The sequence below is a fragment of the Apium graveolens genome, chromosome 7, assembly GCF_009905375.1.
Source record: "Apium graveolens cultivar Ventura chromosome 7, ASM990537v1, whole genome shotgun sequence".
Taxonomy (NCBI): Eukaryota; Viridiplantae; Streptophyta; class Magnoliopsida; order Apiales; family Apiaceae; genus Apium; species Apium graveolens.
In genome coordinates, this window is record NC_133653.1 from 148,618,514 (window position 1) to 148,645,487 (window position 26,974).

Consider the following 26,974-nt stretch of genomic DNA (forward strand, 5'->3'; position numbering starts at 1 on the left):
TTGAGTTCTTGTTTCCTTTTCCATATTGAAGATCAAATGATCTGACAAATAATGATTTCATATATTTTGAAACATGAAATATATGTTTGATTACGAAAAGTGAATTTTTATTGCTCCGTATTATTGTGTAACGTATCTTATATTGTTTGATTCATGTGCTCAAATATTTGTTTTGATTGTCGTATGTATGAAACTGATATGTGATTGATAAGAAACAAATTCAAAGAATTCCCCAGTCTTAGTCATGTATAAGAATTAGAACCCGATCACTGGGTAGTATGATACATAGAATTTAGAACTAGTTTGTGCATGTTACGGAACACATCGATACCTTGTCAGGCTTCGGTTTCACTTGACGAGGGACGTAAACTAGCCCCTCATCGAATAAGAATTAGAACACGGTCACTTGGGAAGTGTGGCATAAAGTATAAAATGTCGGTCACTGGCAAAGTGTGGCATAAGGTGTGATTTAGTACTTTGGGACTAAGAATAAGAATTTGTTAATAAGATTTATTAATTTAATTAAGAATTGTGATGATGTGAATTATAGAATATGTTGTGTGATTCGTTTTGATCCTGGCCATAAATATTGTGTTATCTTCATTATCGAATATTTGTGCAATCTTATGTAATAAATGTTACGTGTTATGTGTCCAAATTGTAGTTTTGAAAAATTAAAAATATTATTTTGAGTCATTGGACGGTAGTTGCTTGCTGAGTTTCGCAACTCATTCTTTTAATATTTCAGGTTTTGTCTAAAGATTCGAGTTGGATAGTATTGGAGTTCGAGTAACTTAGTTTTGGAGTAGATTGATTTTGGGCTTCCGCTTTTAGCTGCGCTTTCATATGATCATCTTTGTAATAGATATTTCGATTAGTAAATCGTATTATATTTCAGTTTTGATATATATTTAATGGTGTGGAAGTGCGGGTTGTTTTAATAATATAGTATATTATAAATAAATAGGTAGAGTTCGGTATTAAGATATTAATAACAATCTAAATTGATAAAGGAAGTTGAATATCAATTAAATTTAGAATTACCGACCGACCAAACTTTTAACGTATAGTTAGATAGAGTTCGACATGAATAACAATCTAAAATGAAGAAAGTTAATTTCAATAATATCAATTAAAATTAAAATGACTGAACCGAACAAACAAACTTTTAATATAGTTTATATATACATATGTTAATACTTATGAAAATATCTTTAAAATAGAATGAAAGTTTAACATTACTTTTCCATAATATAATATATACTATTGTTCTTTTTAAATGTTCATATATCTTTGAAATATAATTTTAAATTCCGTTTTTTAATAATCTAACCATCTATTATCCTTTTATAAAACCTAAATAAGTAGTCTAAATGAAAAAAAACATAAGCTTGTTAACAAATAAAAGAATATAAATGTTTTAATAATAATTTTAGCTTTTCAATCAGAACCTCATAAAATATAATAAAAATTAGACGCTGATGTAACTTCATCAAGTTAAAACATTAAATTTTTAATCATTTTAAGATGATGTTGCACAATACGATAATCAACCTTATTTAAACTTATATGTTATATTTTTCTAACAAAAAAATCAATTAGTTCATGGCAACTTCTAAAATATATGTCAAAAAAGTTGATATAGAAACAAAATAAATACGTAACAGTATTTTTATAAAATTGTAATATTTTAAGAAAGAAATTATATTATGCAAAGTATTTTTGTAAAATGATAATATTTGAAGGAGACATTTATACTCTGATAAAAAAATAAAAAATTTACTAATATTATTGTAAATATAATATGATATAATAAAAATATGTATAAAGTTCAGGAATTTTCACTTAACAATTCTTATTTTTTCATGGTTTTAACATTTACCGGGAAGTTTTTTTTCTATAACAACTGTTTTCTCATTTTCACCTTTCATCAATAAATTTTTAGTTTTTCATGATATCAACTTTTTCTACAATTTTTTTTTGTTATTGTTAGCTCTCAACACGGAAATTTTAAAAATATTAACAAAATTACTAAATTTGGGTGGCATCTAATATTAAAAAGAAAAAGACTTGAAATACATCATTTTTCTGTTTCAAATGTCCAGAATATATATATATATATATATATATATATATATATATATAAGCGAAAGCAGCCACATAATGCGTATTCAGTTTTTAAATTTTTTTTAAAAAAATACGCATGCATAGCATAATAGTGCCCTTAGTTTTTAATTATACTAGTTTAAATCCCGTGTGATACACATATTTCCGTTAATATTTAAAATTTTATTTATTTTGTCATATTTTAATTTTTAAATTTTTTTTGAAATATATCATAATTATAAATTTATAATAAAAATAATAGTATAACTTTAGTAGAATAAGTAGATTTTGTTGTTTAACAATTTAGAATTTTAGCGGATATATAATACTATTTACTTATTTTTTAATAATAAAATACGTTGTGGTCGTAATTTAGTAGGATAAGTAGACTGTATTTAATAATTTAATAATTTAGTAGTTTAGCGAATATACAACACTATTTATTTATTTATTTTAATAACCAAAATTAGAAAATAACCGTTGAACCAAATTATACCACGTACCGGTTATTATAGTATATAGCTTACGGCCCGTGCGATGCACGGGTCTTGATTAATATTTATATATTTTGAACTTTATTTTGTAAAATTTATATAAATAATTAAATATTAAATAATAATTATATATTATAATTTCAAGTTCGGTTCAAATAATTTAGATAGTATATCATTGATGAGATCTTATTTACAAATAATATAAATAGTATATATTCTGAAAACTTATATGTATTTTTATAAATAATATATATGTTTGTTGTTGACTGTATTTGAACCTGAGAACTTATATGTATCTTTATAAATGATAATATAAATATTTGTTGTTGACGGGATTCGAACTTGTGGAGTGTATTAACGGCTCTGATTATTTGGTGAATAAGATCCGACGGTCGTGATGGAAAGGGATAACCAAAACGAGGGGTTAACTGAATTACAAATTATACCACATTCCAGTTATTATACTATAGTACTAGCTTAAAACGTGTGTGATGCACGAGTTCCGTTAATATTTATATTTTTTGTTTATATTTTATATTATTTTATTGAAATTCTAATATAAATAATTAAATACGTAAATTGATAACCATATAATTATAATTTGATTGTGTATAACTTTAAGTTAAATCATATAGTATAGTATAAAATCATTAACCTTATTTATAAATAATAATTAAATGTTTGATGTTGGCGGTGATGTAAGGGGTTCGAACCTATGAACTTGGTTAGTGCATTTTTTTATAAGTTTTAATAAATATATTTGTTGTTGGCAGAATTCGAACCTAGAAATTTATTTTTTATAAATAATAATATAAATATTTGTTGTTGGCGGGATTCCTGTAAGCTTGTTTGGTGTATTTTTTTAGTATTCGAATCTAACGATTATGATTATTTGGGTAAGAGATCTAATGGTCGTGATTGAAAGAGATAATCAAAAACAGGATTAATCAAATTACAAATTATATATAGTTTAGTATAGATACAGATATTGTATAGATAGATGCACATGACTAATATGTATATAAAAAATAGAGAAAACGAATAAACATTTTAGAAATAAGTGTTTACTAAAATTTGAAAATCCCAATAGGCATCATCCACATACGTTTCGAGAACACTAGGCCTACATGTATTTTGGAAAATTCAGCCCTGTTAAAAAAAACTTTCCTAGGTGAAAATCACATAGGAGCAAGGGGCTGCTCTTGCACGGAAAACACACTTATTTTACCTTTGCCTGGAGTCTTCATTAGAAATATCTATAACCAAAATATCTATAACCACGAGTTGCCTGGTCATACAAAAATCGCTGAAAGCTTTCAAGCAGCATTTACATAATGTAAGAACCATGCAGAATTCCATTCAACAGTCTGAAATTATGTTTTCTACTTCCGTGGAGAAGTAGCAGCAGAGACCTTTGGTATATTGGTTCCATCCATTGCTTTCCTTAAAAGCTCATAACCAGCAAAGTTCATAGCACCTAGTGGGGCAACCCAGAAAAATCTGGGTACAGCTCCTTTAAATAATCCTAGGGGTCCCTCCTGACGGATAATAGAGAATGCTATCATGGACATCGATACAGGCTGCCCTGGAGTAGCAGTCATCATCCTGGTTTTTATCACATCAAAAGGAGTTGTTGTGACTGAAGCTAACCCGCCAGAGACAGCCCCAACAAAAATTGCTTCCCATGGCTCAAGTTCTCTCCCTAAAAGGTACTGCATAGCCTGTTAGAATAGATTTTGTCTTAGATATAGAGTAGGCATAGATAAACAAAATGCAATCAGAAACCGTCCATCCACCCGGACAGGTAATCCAGCTTCCAAGCAGTCATCTGGAATAGGCAATTTCTTAGTGCAACTACCAATCTCGATTTAGTGGTAAAACTTTGTACCAAAAATGTGCTTTTTGGACTTGGGATCTTGGAAGATGCGGTACAAAAAGTACCCATCGAATTAAAAGTTTGATATTGGAAACAAAAGATGTTTTTTATAAATGAATCATTGTTTCTGTTTTTATATATTAGATTTATTTTACAAATTATAAGGTGTTTAATTTATAACGTTAGTTAATTTTCTTGCATTATTCGTGTGAGCTTATTCTCTTAGTTGCATGTTATTCCATATTTGTTGCATATCTCTTGTGACATTTATTATAATACCTTGAGATTAGCGATAATATTTGAGGTCGAGTCAAAATTTATGTTTAATTAATTAATGTGGTATCTCAGCGTTGCATTTAGCCTTTAGGTAATCAGGGGATTTAATACACGTAATGGTTCTAGCACCGACCCTCATGAGCCGACTTTGGCTCAAATTTTGAAAAGGATAGAAGCACTTACCACTTAAATGACATCTACGAATACTACGTTCGAAACAAAACTTGACGACGTGCATACTAGGATACATCAATTGGAACATGTACGTGTTGAGAATCGAGACGAACAGGTGTTTGATCCACCACCACGCCTTGAAAATCAAGACGAAGAGGTGTTGAGAATTGAGACGAAGAGGTGTTCGTACAAGGAAAGAATACAAGAATTGAGACGAAGAGGTGTTGAGAATTGAGACAAAGAGGTGTTCGTACAAGGAAAGAATACAATTGTCTGAATGTCTTTCTAGCTCTCTTTAAAAATAAAAGATCCTTACAAACTGTTCCCTCTAGTTTCAACACTGAATGTTTCTTGGCAGAAACCACTCAACTAGATACCTAGTTGAAGTATTCCGTTGGATAATCAGAATAACTTATGACTCAATTCACAACTTATACACCTCCAGTATATATTACCAACATTTCATGTGCACCTCTATTGTAATTTCATTTGGGTAAATGAATCTGGGTTCGCTAATATCCAAGATTTCTACTTGTTTATTGCTAAATTCATAAAATGCACATGTGCATGACTACAAAAAATATTTACAAAGCAGTAAAATATTATGTAAGATCTAGTCAATAAACATCAACTTTTGGAGTTACTTTGAATATTAGTACAAGGTAGCAACTGCAGCATATTTAAACTGAAGATTTGCATATTATATATTTACGAAAGCAGTAATGTAGTTCTTGTTCAATCTCCACATAAATTTATAAGTTTACGGGATACATTATGAATTTTGGTGAAATTAGGTACTGGACTCTAATGAACATTTGACTAGGATAGCCTACACATGGTCACTGCGCATGTCTGCTTGTGTGGCCTCGATGCCTAACTAAGTATCCGTAGAAGACATGCTGGGATGTCCAGAATTATTTTTTATAACACGAAGCAGTTGATAAAAGATAATTTGATTTATAAACACCGTGCACAGGTAGAAGACAATTCACCAAGTTCACTTCCCATGCTTACAATGCCAAAACATCACTGATATTATTGAAATGAGGTTCTCAAAGATTCAGAGACTTAGAATAAAACACGATTGACCAAACTACAATGCATTATTGAATGGTGCGTCTCATACATGTAGGTTACGCAGAAAGTTTAATAGGCTGACCATATTGTAGAAATCGAATCTACTCAATCAGTATATAAAAAAGGCAATTTTGTACCTCTAAGAGAAGAAAATACTATATATACAAGTCATATAACAAGTGTATGGGAGGAAAAAAATTCCATATTACGAGGCAATAACTACATACCTTTTTGGATTCAGCGTAAAGCCCTGCACCTGCAACATAAAAGGGAACTTCACGGCATAGAGTAGCACCAGTCCCTCGAAAAAACCCCTTAAGGCCATCTTGTTGCCAAGTACCAGTGAGTGCCTCTCCAACATTCTCATATATTCCGGCCTGTAACCTTTGCTTAATTACTTCAGTAGGTACCCGAAAGGTTGTCCCCAAAACAGTGCTACATAGCGATGTGGCAGATTGAACCTAGGTAGCATGCCAATACAGAGAAACATTCTCAACTAACAAAATCTCAAGATTACAAATTTGTGAATAAGTTACAATAACACATTCATCCAGTAAAATGCGGGTGATAATTATACACTATAGGTTAGAGTAGCAATAGGGTAAATCGTTATGGCTTTTGACATACTAAATGCATGGCAATAATTAAAAAGAAATTGCATTCATATTATTAGTTATTTAAGAAAATATTTCATATGTGATCTTTTTAAAAATGTAAAATAGAGCTTTTGATCTAAAAAGGGATAACAGAGTACTAAAATTGCATAAAAAAAGTTGACAATATGCTAAATATACGTGTACCAAAATAGATACAAAAGTCATCTTATGAAAAGTTTTCAAGGCACTAAGCATAAGAATATAATGCAAATGTCAGTCTGGAATATTGTCATGGTAATCTAGGCAGTTCTGATTTTCAGAAAGAGCCAGCTATACCAAGGTCATGCACAAGCTGGTAGCATCGTAAAATAAAATCCGTGAGTGTATAAAGAAACTTTTTCTATGGGCTATAGAGAGATGGGGAGAAGGAAAAGGCTTAAAGAAAGCTAAATAGTTAGAAAATGCTGATATCTCGAATTTTTCATTTCATTAAGCATTATTTGCATATCAATTGAAGACTAATTTAATTCATACATGATTACACCAAGTAAAATTTGTAACTTACACTTACGACATTTCCTATCCTTACCTGCAAGGACCAATTCGTAAACTACTCACTGAACATGTACTACACGGTGTTAATGTGTAAAATGTTCTTTTACAAAAAATACATATATCCTTGCTCGAGGAAAAACTTAGTTTATTGGCAGTCAGTGGCTTTTTTCCATCTTTCTCTAATATCTATTTACACATTTCAACAGGGCTAATTGGGTAAATAAACCAGGCATAGATCACCAAATGAACTTGTAGTATACCCGTACCTGTATATCTGGCAGTGTTGGAGCTAGATATACCAATACAAACTTGCTTGCTTCACAAATTGCAGTTCTCAATCCATGGCTGTAATATAAGAATAATAAAAGGATATTGGCTGCAAAATAAGCATAACTAAAAAGATATAATCAGCAGCAAGAAGAGAAAAACATAAGAAAGGAAACTCTAAGCAGCTTGGACATAGATAAGGATAAGACCAGAAAAAGGACACGGACCTCCAAGGAAAAGGACATATACCTTGGGAAACACGTGTTATACATACACACATATTTTCAACAGAAATAATTTATTTCCCAGCAGGCATACTCTTAATTTTTGTAAATATTAATCATTGAAAGTATGTGGGGGAAATTTAAAATCTCGCCAACATACTTTGAAAGAACAATGAAATAATGGACGCAACAGTATTAGTTTAAAAAGTTTAAAGTTGGCTGTCTATTGAACTTCAAATAGTACACCAACTGATATCATCACATTAAACTATAAAAACCGGAATGTCAAATCTAGGGATACTGTATCATGGCGTGTAAAATATTTGACATTTTGTATACAGTTTTCGGGACATGGCGTCTCGTGTTTCATATAGACACCCATCCTCCGAGAACTTCTATGCTTCTTAACGGAATATATTGAGAAAAAAAGAGAACATATAAGTTACCCAAAAAACTGCCCAGAAACTGCTGGAATGGATCCCTTGTATAGTCCTCGAGCTCCAATTTGAGGAATTTTTACTATAATTTCTGGCAAAGTAACTGTTGATGCCTGTACTTGAGTCTGATAAGCCCATAAACATTGTCAGAGGACCAAAAGGTAATGGCAAACACTGCACTATTAATCTCTTTCTTGTTGCTAATAATTACAATAACATTTTGTCCACAAGTCTCTATGACTATATAAATGGGCAAAGTCTTTCAATTTACAATTAAAGCATGGTCAGCAATATTACAACCTAAAAAGGTCTTTCATAATGGGAAGGTCCAATCATTTTTACACTTTAAAGCATGGGAATCACAAGTGTCTCAAATTCTTAGAAGTAACACATTTGGCACCGAATTCTAGATTTAGGCATTACTATCAATTTTCGCAGAAGAAGTATAAAAATGTATACTGAGAAGCTTTTATACTACTTGGATAACAAAAAGGTAACTGTAAAAATAAAAATCAATTACATGAAGTTTAGCAAGTACCATCTACTCAATATCAATATGCTTTAAAATCCAAGCCCTCCACAAAAATTGATATATAAATTTAATTGATCGGCATATATGGTTTAAGCAATATTTTAAAATAGATAATAAGTATAGTCTAACAACTTTCTCTTCAACTTGGAAGTGCTGAATTTCAAACAGCTATTTTAAAAACAAATCCTAAAATGGTTGGCACTCTCTAAAAGCAAAGAGGAATTGATATTTATGTGCAGATCCAGTTGACCCCTAAAAATATTAACAGGTGATTCACAGAAGACGGCATTATGTAATTGCAAAATGAATATGGATAATCGGCATCATTAGCCACCTAAACAGACAGAATTAAGCACATATCTGTCCTGGTAATTATATGCACTCCACCTTACCTTTATTGTATCAACGGGATGCATTATAAATGAAGAAAAAGCACAAGAAATGCCTCCTGCCAATGCAGATTTTAATACGCTTTCAGCAGGTATGTCCACCATAGGTACAACAGCAGGAGCTTGAGACATCTCCTCCTTGTCAGAATCTAATACAACAACATTACTCAACGGAACGCCTCCTACTCTCGCGAACTTCAGATTCGGTAAAACTCCACTAACATCTGCTCTTCTACCCTCGAAAATATCAATAAACAGCTTAACATGATTAAACTCTTTGCAATTCCGAGTATCTATATCTCCACAAAAATCAGAACTAGTACATTGATTTTCACCGGTGCCTAAATTCAACTTGCGAAAGTTTTGAACTAAATTATGAAACAAACCCCCTACAAAGCACTCAATTGGCAATTTTTTCCCTTGCTTACTTTCCAAACTCCTCAATTCGGACTTTTTCGACACAAAACTAACCGCATTGTTGGCACGATTTCTAGAACTAGACCAACACTGCTCAAAATCAATAGTGACTTCTCGAAAACTAGATTCGAAAGCATTTTTAACTAGTTGAACAGAATTATGAAATGACTCCACATGATCATTTGCAGGTACCATCACTAGAACTTGACCCTCAATTCCTCCTATATGTGTATATAATATATCCTACACAAATCTTGAATCAAGAAACAAATCAGCGCTAAAAAATACTTCCCTAGTTAATACAAACGACCATTTCCCTAACAAGTGACAGAAAGCGTAAATCAAAGGTCAAGTAATAAGAATCAGAGCGTGTTAAAGACTTACAAAATTGGAATCCAGGCTGTATCTATTTTTTATTTATTTTTTGTCAGGAGGCTGTATTTATATTTGGGTGCCCTTTCTCAACGGCTCCGTCCATTTTTATACCAGAAATGGATTAAAATGTCACAATTTAAATTAAAAATGTCCAGAATATCATTTTTGAAAATTATGGTCTAAAATGTTACTTTAAAACTGGTTATTGTATGGTATTTAAAAAATAGAGCAAAACGTTACATCCTATAATTTGCCTCTTTTTTTGTTATTTATAATGCATCAACCTGACTTCAAGTCACGTTTTCTTTGTTCAATTTATAATGAAGCAACATGACATCAAGTCACGTTTTGTTTGTTCTGTTTTTTTTTCTTATTTTAAGCTTGTTTTGATATATTATTTATGGGCCCGGAAACATCATTTAATGTTACATTTTTCAATATTTATTTTTATTTAATATTTTTAGAATTTATAAATGATATCATAAATTAATAATTTTTAACATTTAGGGTTTATCAATCCCTTATGGGTTTTATAAACATTAAAAAAGAAATTAATAAATATACACCGATTTAAGGTTTATGTTTTAGGTAAAGGCCCTAACCCTAGATCATAAACCATAATTTAAACTAGGTCCTAAACCTTAGAAACCAAATATGTAAATATTAAATTAAATAACTTTAAATTTAAAAGTAACTTAATTTAATAAATTTTAACATTTTAGGGTTCAATAATCTTATTTTGGGTTTTTAAAAAAATTTAAATAATTTTTTTGTATTTTAAGATTAACAATTTTTTATTTGAGATTAAAAATATATTTTTTTACAAAAAATATATGTGCAAAACGGTAGATAAAGTTACGTTTTGGTATAAAACGTTATATGATGTATCGTTTTGAGCCAAAACACTACTTCAACTAACATTTTGCACATTATAAAAAAAATTAAAAAAAATAAAGTGCCAAAACGTACACTATGTACCGTTTTGTATTTTTTTAAAATACAAAATGTAAGACGAAATACCGTTACAAAATGACATTTTGGGCCATTATTTTCAAAAGTGACATTTTAGACCATAGTTGACATTTAAGGTCACCGCCCATTTTCTAGCACATTTTGGATGCCTTTTTCATTTTATGGCATAGCTAAACAAAATTTGACAAAAAGGGGATAGAACGTCACTATTTTTGGGTATTTTTGGGTTCCGCCATAAGTAGTGGCATTCTGGGGTATATTTATTTATTTTTAAATTTTTTTTCTTTTCTCCGTGCCTTTTGTGTATTGTTGCGTAAGGTAAAAAAATCATGTAAAGGCCATATTTTGAGCTCTAATATTAAATATTTTAAAAAAATTGGTTTAATTTTTTTTTGTTGGATAGTAATGTAAACCTATTTTTAGTGTATGTTTTTATTTTAATCAAAAAGTTGTATATATATGACTTTTGTACCTTCAAAAAGGGTGTCATGTGAGTCGAGTGTGCATTTTTTACGCGAGGGCATGTTTTGGAACACTCATATTTAATTCCCAAAAAATTATTTTGGTTTAATTCTTTTTTTGTTGCCTAATGATGTAAACCTATTTGTAGTATGTATTTTTTATTTTAATTTCAATTTTTTTGTATGGTTTTAGTTGTTTGAAAAAAGATATCATAGGGGAATATATTTTTTCTTGACGAGGCTTCATTATCATGAATTTTAGAAGTATAGTTCAACATAATATATAAAAATGTTATTTGTTTGATGTAAACGTACATTTAGGGTGTTGTGAGAATAAAAAAAATCATAAAAAATATAAAAATAGCAATTTGTACCATTTGAAATTGGTAAGTACATCCATAAACTGAAAATGAAATTATGAAATAGAAAGGAAAGTCATGAAACTCGTGAAAGTAGTTGGGTGATAATGAGAAGTTAATAAAATTTTGATAAGCCTAACAGTTGTGGATGAGAAAGTAATGAAAATGTACAAGCTGTTAATTTTGTTGATGTACGTGTCATTATTTCCAACCATGTGAAATGTGATAAGTCATTTAATTTATTGAATGCAGTATGAAAATAATTCATAAACCCTTATCAGCAAATGAGTTAGGTATCCCGTGAGTACACAGTAGAAACCACATGCAAGCATTTTCAATAATTTTGAGATAAACACTGAAAAGGTTCAAGTGGAAGGACAAATGAAAAAAAGCAACGACAAGTCAAATCATATAAATGAAATACAGAGGAAAAAATAACTATTTGATAAAAGTTTTCACTTTTTGCAGATGAAATGAAATAAAGTTATTGCATTTACTTGTATCAGTGTGAAGTCATTTCGTGTTTTTATGATATACAGATGAAAGTCTGAAATTAGGTCAGAAGTCACATGTAAACTTATCCCATTAATATCTTAAATCTCATATTACATCCACATGTTTGGCTTATAAATATATCGTTCTATGTAACCCAAAACCCCAACAATCTATCATATTGAAGTAAAATTTTAGAAATGGATAATGGGAAAAGAATTGCAACCTCTACAACACTGTTCTCCAGTACGCGTCCAAAAAAGCAAAATGAAGCTTGATAAGTGGCATTTATATCCACTTAGAACGCTTCGTAAAGGATCGAATTGGTGTTTTGTACTCAAGATGTTTTTATTCTTGATGTGTTTTCGTAGTGTTTTGCATTTCAGGGAATATTCGAAAGAAGGAATGGATATTGCATATTTTATGCTTTAAAGAGTGTTAGGTTAAGAACCTCGGTCCATTGCGCACAAGAAACCAGCACGAGAAGGTCAAGAAAGCAGAAAAATCTAGTTTTTCCAGAAGGTCAGGGCGGTCGCGCTAGTCTTGGGAGCGGCCACGCCTATTTGTTAGAGAGCGAGCGCGACCGCGCTGGTATGCGGGGCGGCCGCGTTAGGTCGGAATTGTAGAATCCTGATTCTAATCTAAGATTGATTTGTTGGACTCCTGATCGTTTGGGCTGGTATTTAAGGACTTTTAAAAGACATTTTACAAATAGAAGAGGAAGGAGAGAGCAGCAAGAAGACCTAATAGCACAATACAACGAAGGAGAAGAAGATCTTGTTTTTACTTGTGACTCTTTGCTTAAGTTGTTATCTGGGATGCGTGTTTTCTTTGTTGTTTGAAACTAATACTCTTGTTAACGTACTTTATTATTATTATTCAGTTATTTCAGACCTAGTTTATCTTAGTTTATTTACCATGCTTTCATTGGAACCCATGGTGACGATGAGTTCGGTTATGAACTAATCGTTGTCATGGGGTTCTAACGGATTTAGTTATGGATTTCTATAGTTAATTGTTTTGATACCTAAGTGTGTGGTGATTGTATGATATCCTAGTATTGATTGTGCTATTCGTCTTATGTGCGTCGAGAACATATAAGATAGTTTGTTAATCTCTATTGAAGTGACAGTGAATATAAATATTTAGAACTTGCCAGGCTAGCATAGGTTCATGTATTTAGGAAAAAGAATGCTTGGGTTAGAAATAAGATGGTTAGTGTATTGTTACACAGCATCAGGAAATGTTACAGAGGTGCCAACATCAAGATTTGCAGGCACTTGTGAAGGAGTAGGTCTATTTCTCAACAGAAATTGCCTGAACTCCCTAGGCAGGAAAGGAGGTCCTGAAAAATTATTCTTTTATCCCTTTTAATGTGATCATTGATAGCTTTCTCAGATATTTGAAACAGAGGGATCAATTCATCATTATCAAATTCAACATTAGGGTATAGAAAATTGAGAATCAATTGAAGAAATATAGTATACCCTATAACTCTTAATGTATCTGCTATCCTAGAAATTATGAATTGAAGAATAGTATTACCATAGTCAAAATTACCAGAGTAAAGGAGAGAGTACCCAATTTTCAGAGAAGTAGATGGAAGAGCATCAAAATTTGTTATTTTATTCAAGAAACACATGATGATGCAGTCAAAGAAGAAATTCCATTCTCTCTTCAATTTTGTCCTTGTCAGTTTTCCAATGGTTGTGATTTCACCTTTATAGGTCAGGGTTCCTAGCATATCAAAAAGTTGCTCAGTTGCATAGTTATCAAGAGCACCATCATAAGCAGGCAATCTCAAGACTTGAACCAGGACATCAGCATCAACCTCATACATATGTCCCTTAAATTCAAAAGAGAAAATAGTGTTTGTTTCATTAACCAGAGCTGTATTCCATACATGCATTACAGCCCTGTATGGCACCTTAGTAGGATTTGTGACAGCATACCCAATTGGACATTGAAGTAAGAAATCTAGAATATCATGAAAAGATTGTGGAAACGGATGATGTGTAAGAAAATCCAAATAGTTATTGGTGCCAAAGGTGTTTCCATGAATGATAGTGGTTTGACTGAAGAATGGTGAAACTTCAGAAGATGACATGATGTATGTAGGAGGTGAGTAAGGATATGGGTGTGATGTGAATAGTGAGGTTGTGTGTATGATGATTTGTGTCACTGAAGTTCTTGTGAGTATATAGTTTTGCAAAGCTGAATTGTGTATAACACACACGAAGAAGGAAACTTAGTGAATTAGACTTCTGACAGATGGCAATTACTGAGTAATAGGATTTAAAAGTGGAGTAAAATGCGGAATTAGAAATAAAATACGCACAGCTTGTTCAAAAAATTATTGTGTGAATTTGTTCAACGGATAATCCACTATTAATCAATAATTAAATAAGATATTCAATTGCAGCACAACACAACTCATAAATTATTTAACAATAATATTCTAAATTAGAACATGCTGACCTGTCGTCGGTATTTGGAACCGCTTATCTGTTAGGATTTGACAATTTCAGGATTTGTCGATTCAAATTCATCAGTATTTGTCAAAAACACAAACTCATTAGGATACCATAATTTAATCTCAACAATCATCAAAAGATACATGTTAAGTGTATGATTTAGAGATTAACAGGCTATAAAAAAGAACAATCACATGCACACACAATTAAATAACAGAGATTAAATCTTGTAAACCAAAAATTTCATTAATAGATCAAAAGATTACATTTCATGAAATTTTGATTGCTTGCATGAGAGATTACAAAAGTATCCTAGTCTAGTAGATAAGAACTCCAAGCAGCCTTGGTCTAAGAAGCCTGAAAAAGCTGATGGTGAAGAGAAATAGGCAGAGGAACTTTGTTAGGAGAACCAAAGTTGTTGATGTTTATTGGTTCCTCCTGCTCTTCATGAACAGCACACCAAGATGGATGATCCATTCCTGCTGGCGGAGAGCTTCTCGCCTTTCTTCCTCTAGGCGATCGAGATGGAGGCGATAATCTATCTCGAAGAACAGGAGGTGCGTCTAGACCTCCTATGGAACCCAGTTCCATACTTTATTGAAAATGGCAGTGATGTGCCATTCATGTTGCCGATCTTCGCAGCTAAACTCCACGTTGAAGGTTTTGTAGTTCATGAACATATTGTATTGAACCATTTTTGTGAGAGAGAAGAAAAAGATTGAGAGAGATTTGAGAGTTGAGTGTTGGGAATATATGAGTAGACTGTATGAGAATGGTGGTGTAAATAACCAAGAGAGAGGGAATATCAAAGGACTAGGGGTTTGATTAATTATTAACTGCAGAGTTAACTTAATCATTTAACCAAAAAATATCTTATTGATGCGCGTCTCCCTAGACTGATTTGTAATGATGACAATGATATATATTTTTATACATGCATATTTAACAAATAAATTCACTTAATTTAACATGCATATAATAAAATACATCAAAAATTTCCAACATAATATCTTCAACAATATTTAGGACACATCAGGATTTGATCAATATACATCAGGATTTGATCAAATATAAAATAAAAGGAAATTATTTGTCCCAACTAACCATACCAAGTTCATTGACAAGCTTTGTAAATATTGCTTCAGGTAATGGATTTATGAAGATATCAGCCAGCTGCTGATAAGTAGGAACAAAATGAAGCTCAATTATCCCTTTGTTATTCCCTAACAATACAACAAGAATTACAGAAGGGGGTTGATTGTAATTCTGGCTTCTTTTCGAGATTTTTTAAAACTGTTCAAACTCATTAATATATAAGTGTGTGATTTGCTAAGTGCGGAGTGAAAGAATTATAAACACAAGTCTTTAATTTGAATGTATCCACCAGATATATATATATATATATATATCGAGAGAACCCTGTAAAGCTTAAATAGCTCACAGTTGCTGTTACAAGTGAACAAACAAACTACAGAGAAATTCTTAACAGTTACAGTTTTATCTATTTCTCTTCTAAAATGTGTTTTCTTAGTTGTTTGTTCTACTAGCTACACTTGGTTTATATCACCAAGTTTACATGGTAATAAGACAGGATAATAAAACAAAACCTATCAAGTCTAACTCCATGCTACTTCACTACTCTATTCCAGCATCTTTGAATATCTTCATAATATCATAGAAATGGTAATGCTTCTTTGTTCTCGAAAACCTTGCTAGACAGGCTGCCACATTTCTTTTGCAAACACTCGACGCATGTGAATGTGTTGTCACTGTCAACAGATATTTGAATTAATCATCCATCAGGTACATGCTTGTTATCAGTCGGGTAGCTTTGTTGATCATCCGCCAGGTAGCTATTTGACACTTGACTCCATTTCATTTATACAGAATTACAAGACATCTTATATTTACAATTAATCAACCTATTCTGCATATCTACTAGCAGTCAACATGACTCATATGCTACTACAGATTCTACACAAAGTTGCTTGCAGAAATGTGCTACATTACTTATTATTACATAAGCTACTCACATGATGGATATCAATTAGTCATCCGTTGGGACTATATTGAATCATCCATCGGGACTATAATTGATCATCCGTCGGGTGCTACAAACTTTACGAAGTTAAATCTACTAAGGTATTTTGTTTAGCTTATCACCAAGTACATAACATTTTCCTAACAATCTTCCCCAATTTATGTCTACTGGAATTGTAGCCAGAAATTAGGAGAAACTTGATGATAACAAAACATCCTAAAAAATATAGATTGAAAAATAGTAGATAAAACTTATAAGTGCTACAATTTACTGAAAATTGAATAATGCAAAGTACACAAAGAAATTGCTCACAATAATTATCAAGGTGCTCCTCTAGTCTGAGCATATAGATCTATTTCCTTGATTGTCTGGATTTCTTTCCAAGCCTTCTGTTGTTTTCTTCAATTTGATTCTGGAGTTGTCTGTGGAATTCAAGTTCAGCAGCTTCTGAAAGTTTAGCATTTCATGCATTTCCAAAAGAGTCTCATTGCTAGAGATACTCAATTGGTCCTCCAATCTGAAGAATCTTCTAACTCCTTTTTCATCCCTGAATTCCATCATCCAATAGGTCCTCAGATGCACTCTCTTTCCTGTAAAGGGAATAGATAGATTTTTTAGAAGTGCATCTTTGGCTCTAGTACTCCTCAGCTCCTCAATCTTCTTAAGAACTAGTCTTCTTGCTATCACATTGTACCCAAAGTTCTTTTTGAATGAAGAGTACACCTTTATTAGCACAGCTCGGCTTTTTAGGAGAATCCTGTGAAGTGGCCAAATGATCTCTCTTCCTCCCTTGTATTTGAATACCAGCCTTTCAGGGAGATGTTTGTGAGGCATCAATTCCTCTAACTTCATCCAATTCATCTAAGTAAAGGTTTATGTCAGAAAACTCCTTGATGTCACAGATTTACAACATGTCTCCCTTGTTGACTATAGATTTAGCTTTGATTGGGGTCTTGGATTTGAGAATCACTGGCTTCACTTTTTTGCTTGCTCTTGTCTTTGTCTTCTTTGTCTTGAAGATGGGTAAATTTAGCTCAGGAATTGGCAAACTATCCCAGTCTACTGGCTCATCCTTAGGAACAATTGGCTCACCATGAATATTCCTTGTTGGATCGACCACTTTGAATTTTTCAAATACCACTGAGGGTTTTGATGTCTGAGTTGTAGTTGTTGACTTTTTGGGAATTTGGTCTTCCTTTTCCTCATCACTAAAGTTCAATTTCCTCTTGGAATGGAGTTTGTATCTGAATCTTCTTTTCTGCTGTGGTTCTTCTTGCACTTTCAGATCCTTAGGTTCAATAATTACAGTTGTTTGTACAGGAATTTATGTTGTGGTTTTTACAGCTTGAAGCTTGGCCAAGATAACAGCTTGCTTCTTCTTTTGTTTAAGCTTTTTAGCATCCAAAGCAGCTTGCTTCTTTTCTTGCCTGATTCTCTCTTTCTCTTCCTTCTTAGCTTCCACAAACATGGGGTGTCCAACCACCGCACAAATTTCCTTATCATTTCTGTAAATCTTTGCTAATCTTCTTTTTAGTACTGAATCAGTTGGATCTTTGTAGAAGGCAATTGACCTAGCCAGCAGCTTCTTCTCATCAGGCCTAGGTGTCTCATACACAGTATCCATAGGATTTTTTTCTGAAAACTTTGGATAGTTTCTTTTAGGCTTCATGATGAAATTTGCTTTTGGAGATTTTATGTAGGAAGTTTGATCCTTTTCCAGACAGTTCATATTTATGTCATTCACAGAGATTTTCATGACTTGAGAGTGATGACTGAAGACTTTATCTGGTTTCTGAATTGGCCCAAACTTTTGTTGTATATTTGCATCTATCTTTCTCTATTTTTCTTCTAGATCCTTCTCTATAGCTTTAACATCAAGCATCTTAGGATTTGACTTTGACTCAAGCTTTGCAGCTGCTATTTGGATTAGATCAATACTATCCAACACCGGTGGCTTTGTGAAAGCAATTGTTGGCATAATCACTTTGCTGACTTGTATGTTTAGCTGAATCTCCCCCTTACTTGAGCCTTTCTCCCCGTCCCCCTTTCTTGAGCTTTTCTCCCCCTTTTTGTTATCATCATGTAGAGTGGAGGATGAAGAGTGTGCAACCACTAGTTGTTGTAGCATTTGAGTTTGCTGAGCTTGATGTAGATGTATAGCTGTTAGAGAAGCTTCCATTACAGTCATTCTGGTATCCAAGGAATCTATCTTTGTGGCAAGATCAGAATTCTTCCTGAGTTGTCTCTTAAAATCAAGCATTGTAGCTTCTGGAAGTTTAGAATCCAACCTTTTAGAAATGTCCTTTTTTCATTTGATCAATCTCAGTATTGATAGAAGTGACATCCTGATTGTGTTGAAAACCTTGGATTTGTTGTAATTGAAGAGAAGCAAGGTGTTCCTATAGGAGCTTCTTGGTGCTGGCATTTGTTGTGGATTGAAGAGCAGAGTGTTTCTGACTTATAAGTTGAATGAGGGTGGTCTTGAAATAGTGTTCATCACATTGCTTTGAAAATACCCAAGATGGCATACCAGATTTGGAACTAGGGCCTACTTCTCCTCCTATGTCCAGTGACCCATCTTTACTTGCATCACCAAAGAAATCAGCGGATTCCCCAGTCCCATAGTCAACATCATCATCAGCCCTAGGTGGCATAGCTGTGATGGCATCCTTAGATCTTTGCATTGACTAGGTGGTGTGTACCAAGTTCAGTATCCTTTCTGCATGTTCATTGCCCTGTTCAGCCAAAATTTGATATGCTGGAACATGATGAGTAAATGCCTCAGCATCCAAAGAGATGGAACTTATAAAAGCTTGATTATGCTGAGATAGTCTCTCAATGTCTGCATCATTGGCATTCATTGACTCACTAGCAATGATATCCATCCTTATTCCTCTTGTACCTGCATTTCTCTCAATTTCTCTCTCTTTTTACATCAAGGGCTCCCCTTGGCTCCCCACCCTCACACCCTCACCTTCACCATCTAAGGTGGGACTCCTCTCACTCACTTTTTCCAGTCCTGAAGAAATGGACTGCATTTGTCACTCTTTTTCTCTCATTTTTCCTGGGAGCAACCCAGACTCTCACTCAAATCACTCCCTTCTCTTAGTCCTAAGAGTGATTGCACTACTAATAAGTCTTCTGCACTTGTAAGAATTGAAGAAATTTGAAGTTATGCAGAGACACCCGACGGATGAAGAATATCCATCAGGTTAGTAGTATGGCTATCCGACGGATGACTGCTGTTAGGCTTATCCGTCGGGATACAATCACTACTCGACAGATGATGAATATCCATCGGGATAGTAGAAATGAAAGAGTTGGGAGTGGAGACTATTGTAGACTCTTTACAGATTGATGAAAATTTTGGCAAAGATGTCTCAACAGTCTCAGAAAGGATTGGTAAATGAGCCAACAAATCATCTAAAAGATGGTGCTCACTTACTTGGATTTTTGGCTTCTCCAGGAGAGTTAAAGATGGAGAATTTGGAAGTGATGTATTGATCATGTCAACATCCAGTGAGTGTATGGGAGAATTTGGTGTATCAGGTGCTTCAATTATGAGAGATTTTGGCTGTGACTCCACATTTATTGGAGCCACATTAACCTGACTTTAAAAAGGTGCAGTGACTGGGTCTTTAGCACCAGTTTGCACTAAGTGTGTTCCCCTGTGCATCCCCAGTTGGTTTAGATTTCTTCTTTCTGGCATAAGTTTGGGGTGAGCTAGTGTCCCTTACCCTCTTGGCCTATGCTCTTGGCTGAGAGCTTTGTTCAATAGTCACATCCTTTTGGGAGGATGCAACTAGTAATGAGCTTAAATCCTTTTTAAGCACTGCAGTTTGTTGAGAAACTGTAGTGTGGCTAGGCTGGGAAACACTCGCCTCTCCAACCCTATTCTTAGGGCTTGTTTGATTTTCACCCTGTCCCTCACCTTTCTTACCCTCCTTCACACTCCCTTCTTTAGGTTTAGTAGATTTTACAACTGATTTCTTTTGAAAGAAATCAGAGGGAACTTTCTTATCTTTGGATTTTGGAATTTTAGTTTTGGCATCTTGGGTAGGCATATGTTTGGTCATTGGCACAGATGTCATAGCTACACTAGAAGGCAAAGAAATGTGTGAGGTTGGAAGAGTAGAGATAGAAGAAACTACCTCACTTACCTGAGGTCCCTCCATTACTGGAAAATAGTATAAGGGTGCCTCCTTGTGATGATTTACTCTATTAAGATCTGCAATTATTCTTCTTTCATGAACCCAACAATTCAGCTTGTTGGTTGGGTTCTCAATAACAATATTCTCAATAAGATGGTTAGCAAGCATCATAAAGAATCTAGCATAATAAATACTTTTACCTCTCGTATTAAGTTCTCCTAACTTAAAGCCTAACTCAAACAAAACCAAGTCACTGAAATTGAAATACTTATCAGTAACTAGCATGTAAAGCATGTTAAGCATGTATATATTTATAGAATCAAAATTTCTAATCTTACCAGAAACACTTTAGTTACCACATCACACAGATAACTCCATTCTTTCCTAAGACCCAACCTTCTAATTTCACTTAACTTAAAGGTAGTGAGTGCATAGCCCATAGAGTTAAGCATGTTAACAATGTCAGTATCTTTGTGTGAAGCAGTTACAGTATTATCAGGAATCCTAAAGCATGCTTTGACAATATCACTATTTATGCAAAACTGTTTACCTTTTAGAGTGAAAGTGTTGGTCTTGTCCGTTGAGTTATAAATTACAGTTGTCCATATCTCTTCTACAACTTCACAGTAAATGGTGGGTGCTTCCAGCATGACATAGTTGAGTTTGCAATTCTTCACAAAATCCATCATTTTATGGTAGTCACCAGACTGTTGAATCTCCTTGTTTACTAAAGCTGAGAAGTTATTTTTCTCATAGATATAACCGGTTTGAGACATGATTTTCACCACAGGTGCCATTGCTAAAGATTTGAAAGTTTGCAAAGAGACAGTTTGCTTTTGAGAAGAAAGAAATTAGAGCAATTGAATCTTGAAAATGATAAATGAAAAGAATGAAAAAGAATTTAGCTTTTATACTATCTCAGAGATAAAATGACAAAAATAATAAAGTGAAATAAAGTATCAATAAATATTGCCCAAAATAGCCGTTTAAAAAATGAATAAACTGTAAAAATTCTGTCACTTATCCGTCGTGTTATGCTTACAAACTATAAGTATACTCGATGGATAATGTTCAGAGAATTAACGGCTAGGATTGAGACAATTCGACGGATGAAGATAAAACAGTTATCCGTCGAGTTCTAAAATATTCCTAAAAAATAATTGATTTTTATAGACAAATTGTATTCCAACGGGTGATCAAACTCGATGGATAATGAGCATCCGTCGGAATGTAAATTTTGACTTAGCCAAAATTTCATCAAAATAGAAAGATCAATTAAATTTCTGGTTGCATAACAACTTGCAAAATATCTGAAATGATTCAAGAATAATTAAGCATACCTAATTCACTTACCAACCTTGAAAATGTGGATTCATCAAGTGGCTTGGTAAATATATCTGCAAGCTGCTTTTCACTTGGAACAAAATACAGTTCCACAGTACCATTCATCAAATGTTCCCTTATGAAGTGGTACTTGATGTCTATGTGCTTTGTTCTTGAATGTTGTACTGGATGTTCAATGATGACAATTGCACTTGTGTTATCACAGAAAATAGAAATCCTATCCACTTGTAGACCATAGTCCAACAATTGTTTTTTCATCCATAAAATATGTGCACAGCAACTACCAGCAACAATATATTCAGCTTCAGCTATAGAAGTAGAAACTGAATTTTGCTTTTTACTGAACCAGGACACAAGCTTGTTCCCTAGAAATTGACAGGTTCCTGTTGTACTTTTTCTGTCTATTTTATAACCTGCATAATCTGCATCTGAATAACCAGTTAGATCAAAACCAGGATCTCTAGGGTACCAAATGCCAAGTTTTGGTGTTCCCTTGAGATATTTGAAAATTCTCTTAATAGATACTAAATGAGATTCTCTAGGATCAGCCTGAAATTTAGCACAAAGACAAGTAGCAAATATTATATCTGGTCTACCAGCTGTTAAAAACAGAAGTGAGCCAACCATGCCCCTGTAGCTTGAAATATCCACAGACTTTTTAGTAGTGTTTAATTCAAGCTTGCTTGCAGTGGCCATGGGAGTTTTTACAGATGTGCAATCCATGAGTTCAAACTTCTTTAAAAGATAATGAATGTATTTAGTTTGACTAATGAATATTCCATCACTAACTTGCTTAACTTGCAAGCCAAGAAAGTAAGTTAGTTCTCCCATCATGCTCATTCCATACTTACTTTGCATCAATTTGGCAAACTTTTTGCAAAGTTTTTCATCTGTGGAGCCAAATGTAATGTCATCTACATAAATTTGAACAAGTATACTAGAGCCATTAATATTTTTAAAGAATAAAGTTTTATCAACAGTACCTCTTGTGAAGTGATTTTCCAAAAGAAACTTTGATAAAGTGTCATACCAGGCTCTAGGTGCTTGCTTCAGTCCATAAAGTGCTTTTAAAAGATAGTAGACATGATTTGGGAAATTTGGATCATCAAAACCAGGAGGCTAACTAACATAGACTTCCTCCTCCAAATCTCCATTCAGAAAAGCACTTTTGACATCCATTTGATAGACCTTGAAATTGTCATGAGCTGCATAGGCTAAGAAAATTCTGATGGCTTCAAGTCTTGCAACAGGAGCAAAAGTTTTATCAAAATCTATTCCTTCTTGTTGACAATATCCCTTAACAACCAATCTAGCTTTATTCCTTACTAGTATGCCATTTTCATCCATCTTATTTCCGAATACCCATTTGGTGTCAATTGGATTCTTTCCTTTAGGCTTGGGTACCAGCTTCCATACTTTATTCCTTTCAAATTGGTTTAGCTCCTCCTGCATGGCTAAAATCCAATCAGGATCCAACAAAGCTTCTTCTACCTTCTTTGGTTCTTCCTTAAATAGAAAGCTGCTATATTGACATTCTTCTTGAGTTGCTCTCCTTGTTTGAACTCTAGAAGACACATCACCAATGATGAGCTCAAAGGGGTGATCTTTTGTCCATTTTCTTTGTTGAGGTAGATTAGCTCTAGATGAAGAGGCCTCATTGTTGTCTCGATGTGTGACTGAGTTTTGATTATTAGAAACTCCCCCTGAGTTTGTGAATCTTTAATTTGAGAAAGGAATTTTTTTTGTAAGTGATCTATTTTGACTTTCAGCTTCTTTTGATGACCTGACAGATGGTGCACTTTGTGTTCCGACGGATGAGGCTGATTGTCTCCCGACGGATGAAGCATTTTGTAACTCAACAAATGTTGAATTTTGTGCTTCATTTGTAATAGAGTTTTCTGCATTATCCTTATTCACTGTTTCTTGATCACTTTCATCATCACTATCATAACTAACCATCTCCACATTATCAAACTTGAGGCTTTCATGAGAATCTTCATCTTGCAGTCCTTCAATATTTTTATCATCAAACACAACATGTATTGATTCTATAACAATGTTGGTTCTTAGATTGTAGACTCTATATGCTTTTCCCACAGCATATCCAACAAAAATTCCTTCATCTGCTTAAGCATCAAACTTCCCATATTGATCAGTTTGATTTCTCAAGATATAACATTTGCAGCCAAAGACATGAAGAAAATTTAAAGTTGGCTTCTTGTTCTTGAACAATTGATATGGAGTCATGCACTTTGCTTGATTCAACGAAGAAATATTCTGAGTGTAGCAGGCAGTGTTCACAGCTTCAGCCCAGAAATATGTTGGCAACTTTGATTCTTCAAGCATTGTCCTTGCAGCTTCAATAAGAGATCTGTTTTTCCTTTCTACCACTCCATTTTGTTGTGGGGTTCTTGCTGCAGAAAACTCATGCATTATTCCATTCCCTTCCCAAAATAATCTTATCATAAAATTCTTGAACTCAGTTCTATTATCACTCATGATTCTTCTTACTTTAAAATCAGGATGATTGTTGACTTGCCTTATGTGATTGATGATGATTTCACTAGCCTCATCTTTCGACTTTAGGAAAAATGTCCAAGAGAACGTTGAGAAATCATCTACAATTACTAGGAAAAATCTTTTCCTTGAGATGGACAACACATTGACTGGTCCAAACAAATCCATGTATAGCAATTGCAAAGGTTCTTCAATTATTGAATCAAGCTTCTTTCTGAATGATGCTTTAATCTGCTTTCCCTTTTGGCAGGCATCACACAGTCTATCCTTAGAAAACTCCACTTGAGGAATGCCTCTAACCAGTTCTTTCTTGACAAGCTCATTCATGGTCTTGAAGTTTAGATGCAACAGCTTTATTAAAAGCTTCTTGACTTGCTTTACTGAGAAGACAAGTAACAAATTCTGCATTTGATGAGTTGAAGTAAGCTAGATACATATTTCCTCTTCTCGCTCCAGTGAGAACCACTTTGTTGCTTCTTTTGTTTGTCACAACACAGGCTTCTGAGTTAAAGGTTACTAAATTGCCCTTATCACAAAACTGGTTGATACTCAACAAATTGTGATTGAGACCATCCACTAGGGCAACCTCTTCAATGATGACATTGTCTTTTGAAATCAAGCCATATCCCACAGTATAACCCTTGATGTCATCTTCAAAGGTAATACTTGGGCCAGCTCTCTCCTTGAATTCTGTGAGCAGGGTAGAATCTCTAGTCATGTGCCTTGAAAAACCACTATCCAGGTACCAAAGATTCTTTCTGTTTCCCTGCACACATCAAAATCAAATCAAGTTGATTTTGGTACCCAAGTTTCCTTGGGTCCTTCCTTGTTAGCTTTCTTCTTTGGTTTCTTAGGTTTGACCTCATTTAACTTGGGAATTTCTGATTCATCCTTAGTCATTTGAGTTGGACCTTTGAAACCAGTCATTAAAACTTAATTATCATGCATATTTTGATTAACAGGGAAAGGCATGCTATTTGCAAACATGTTATTCCAGTAAGGCATGCTAAATGGAATTTGAGGCATACTAAATGCAGCATAATAAGGATTAGGTGCAAATGGCATATTAGAAAATTATGCATTCATATTCTGAGCAGACATAGCATTCATAGGCATAGAAGGCATGTCAGTCATGTTGGGAAAAGAAGAGGGTACACACATATGAGTAGGCATGGCAATTTTGCAATTAACAGATAAGTGATTAACATTACCACACTTAACACAGATTTTTCTTGGAGCATATTTATCAGGTGTGTAGTTGTTATGTTTGTTAATCCCTACTTTCCCATTTCTATTGTTTTTCTTTTTAGCTTCTGTTTTAATCTCAATCTTCTCCAATCTGTCATTCAATTGCTTGATAGACATATGACCAACATTAACTTTCTTCTCCTTCTTCACTTGACTTGATTCTCCTGGAACAAATTATATAATTGATGTGTTTATTACTAAGGAACGTGAGCTTCGAGGCTCAATTTGACTGCTCTTGTATTTCGTGACTCAATCTGCCTTAACAAGATGCCTACGTACCTTGCTGATTGCCAAGGATCAAGTCAAAAATGTAGTTCTGATTTGTGGGGTGAGGCCCCTTATATAGATGTTGGGAGTCCTTGTATTGGACTTTGTATAGGATACTTGGTAGTCAAGTCTCAGAATTAGAATGGACTTTGGAGTCCTAAGTGGTAGGAAACTGATTCCTTATCCTTCTAGGTCCCTTGGAGGCTAATCTGCAAGGATTTATGTCCTTATTGGGACTCTTCTTAATAGCTGACTTTTCCCTTATTAATTAATCATGAAATTAATTAATATTCAGGGTTTTGGGCCTTCTTTGTTCCATCAGGCCCGATCTGGTCCATCGGGCCTGATCAATGTGTTAACCTTTTTGGTCTGAATGTCATACATCTTCTTATTGGGCTTAGCAGCCCAAATCATGTGTAATTAATGTAATATTTAATTACATAATCAGGATCTATTTATCCCCTATCATTTGCCCCCCAACTTTTGCGAAACCGTATAAGATTTCGCAAAAGTTAATTTCACTCATTCCCTGACAGGGTATCGTTTTGTGTAAAGTGTGGAGCGACCTACACATTTACAACGATTTGCCTTGTACGTGGCTTCAGGGTTGTTTAAAAACTTCCCTATTATTTTCTTACCTTTTCCTTCTTTTTAGGAATTTTCTGCTATTTTTTTTAGGAATTTTCCCTTTACTTCCGAGATTTTCCAAATTTTCTGCAATTTTTCAAAAATATTTTCTAATTTTACCCCTTTTTCGACCAGGATTCTAGTCAAAAATTCGACCTGGATCCTAGTCAAATTTTGGGCCAGCCTTTTAATCCTGGTCGAAGGATTTCGACTAGGTTTCACGACC

At 33.6% G+C, this 26,974-nt stretch overlaps 1 protein-coding gene across 2 annotated transcripts; it reads right to left on the minus strand.

The window, feature by feature from the left end:
- Positions 1 to 3,518: 3,518 nt before the first annotated feature.
- Positions 3,519 to 9,855, minus strand: LOC141671758 (uncharacterized). Of its 2 annotated transcripts, none has more exons than XM_074478093.1 (5): positions 9,007 to 9,855; positions 8,092 to 8,207; positions 7,421 to 7,547; positions 6,231 to 6,464; positions 3,519 to 4,321 (listed from the first exon to the last, which is right to left on the minus strand). In XM_074478093.1, the coding sequence occupies exons 1-5, from the start codon at positions 9,613 to 9,615 to the stop codon at positions 3,983 to 3,985; spliced, it is 1,425 nt and encodes a 474-aa protein (XP_074334194.1). In that variant the 5' UTR covers positions 9,616 to 9,855; the 3' UTR covers positions 3,519 to 3,982. The 2 variants fall into 2 exon arrangements, with proteins under 2 accessions (XP_074334194.1, XP_074334195.1); XM_074478094.1 differs by having other exon boundaries at positions 7,421 to 7,499; positions 9,007 to 9,854.
- Positions 9,856 to 26,974: the final 17,119 nt, after the last annotated feature.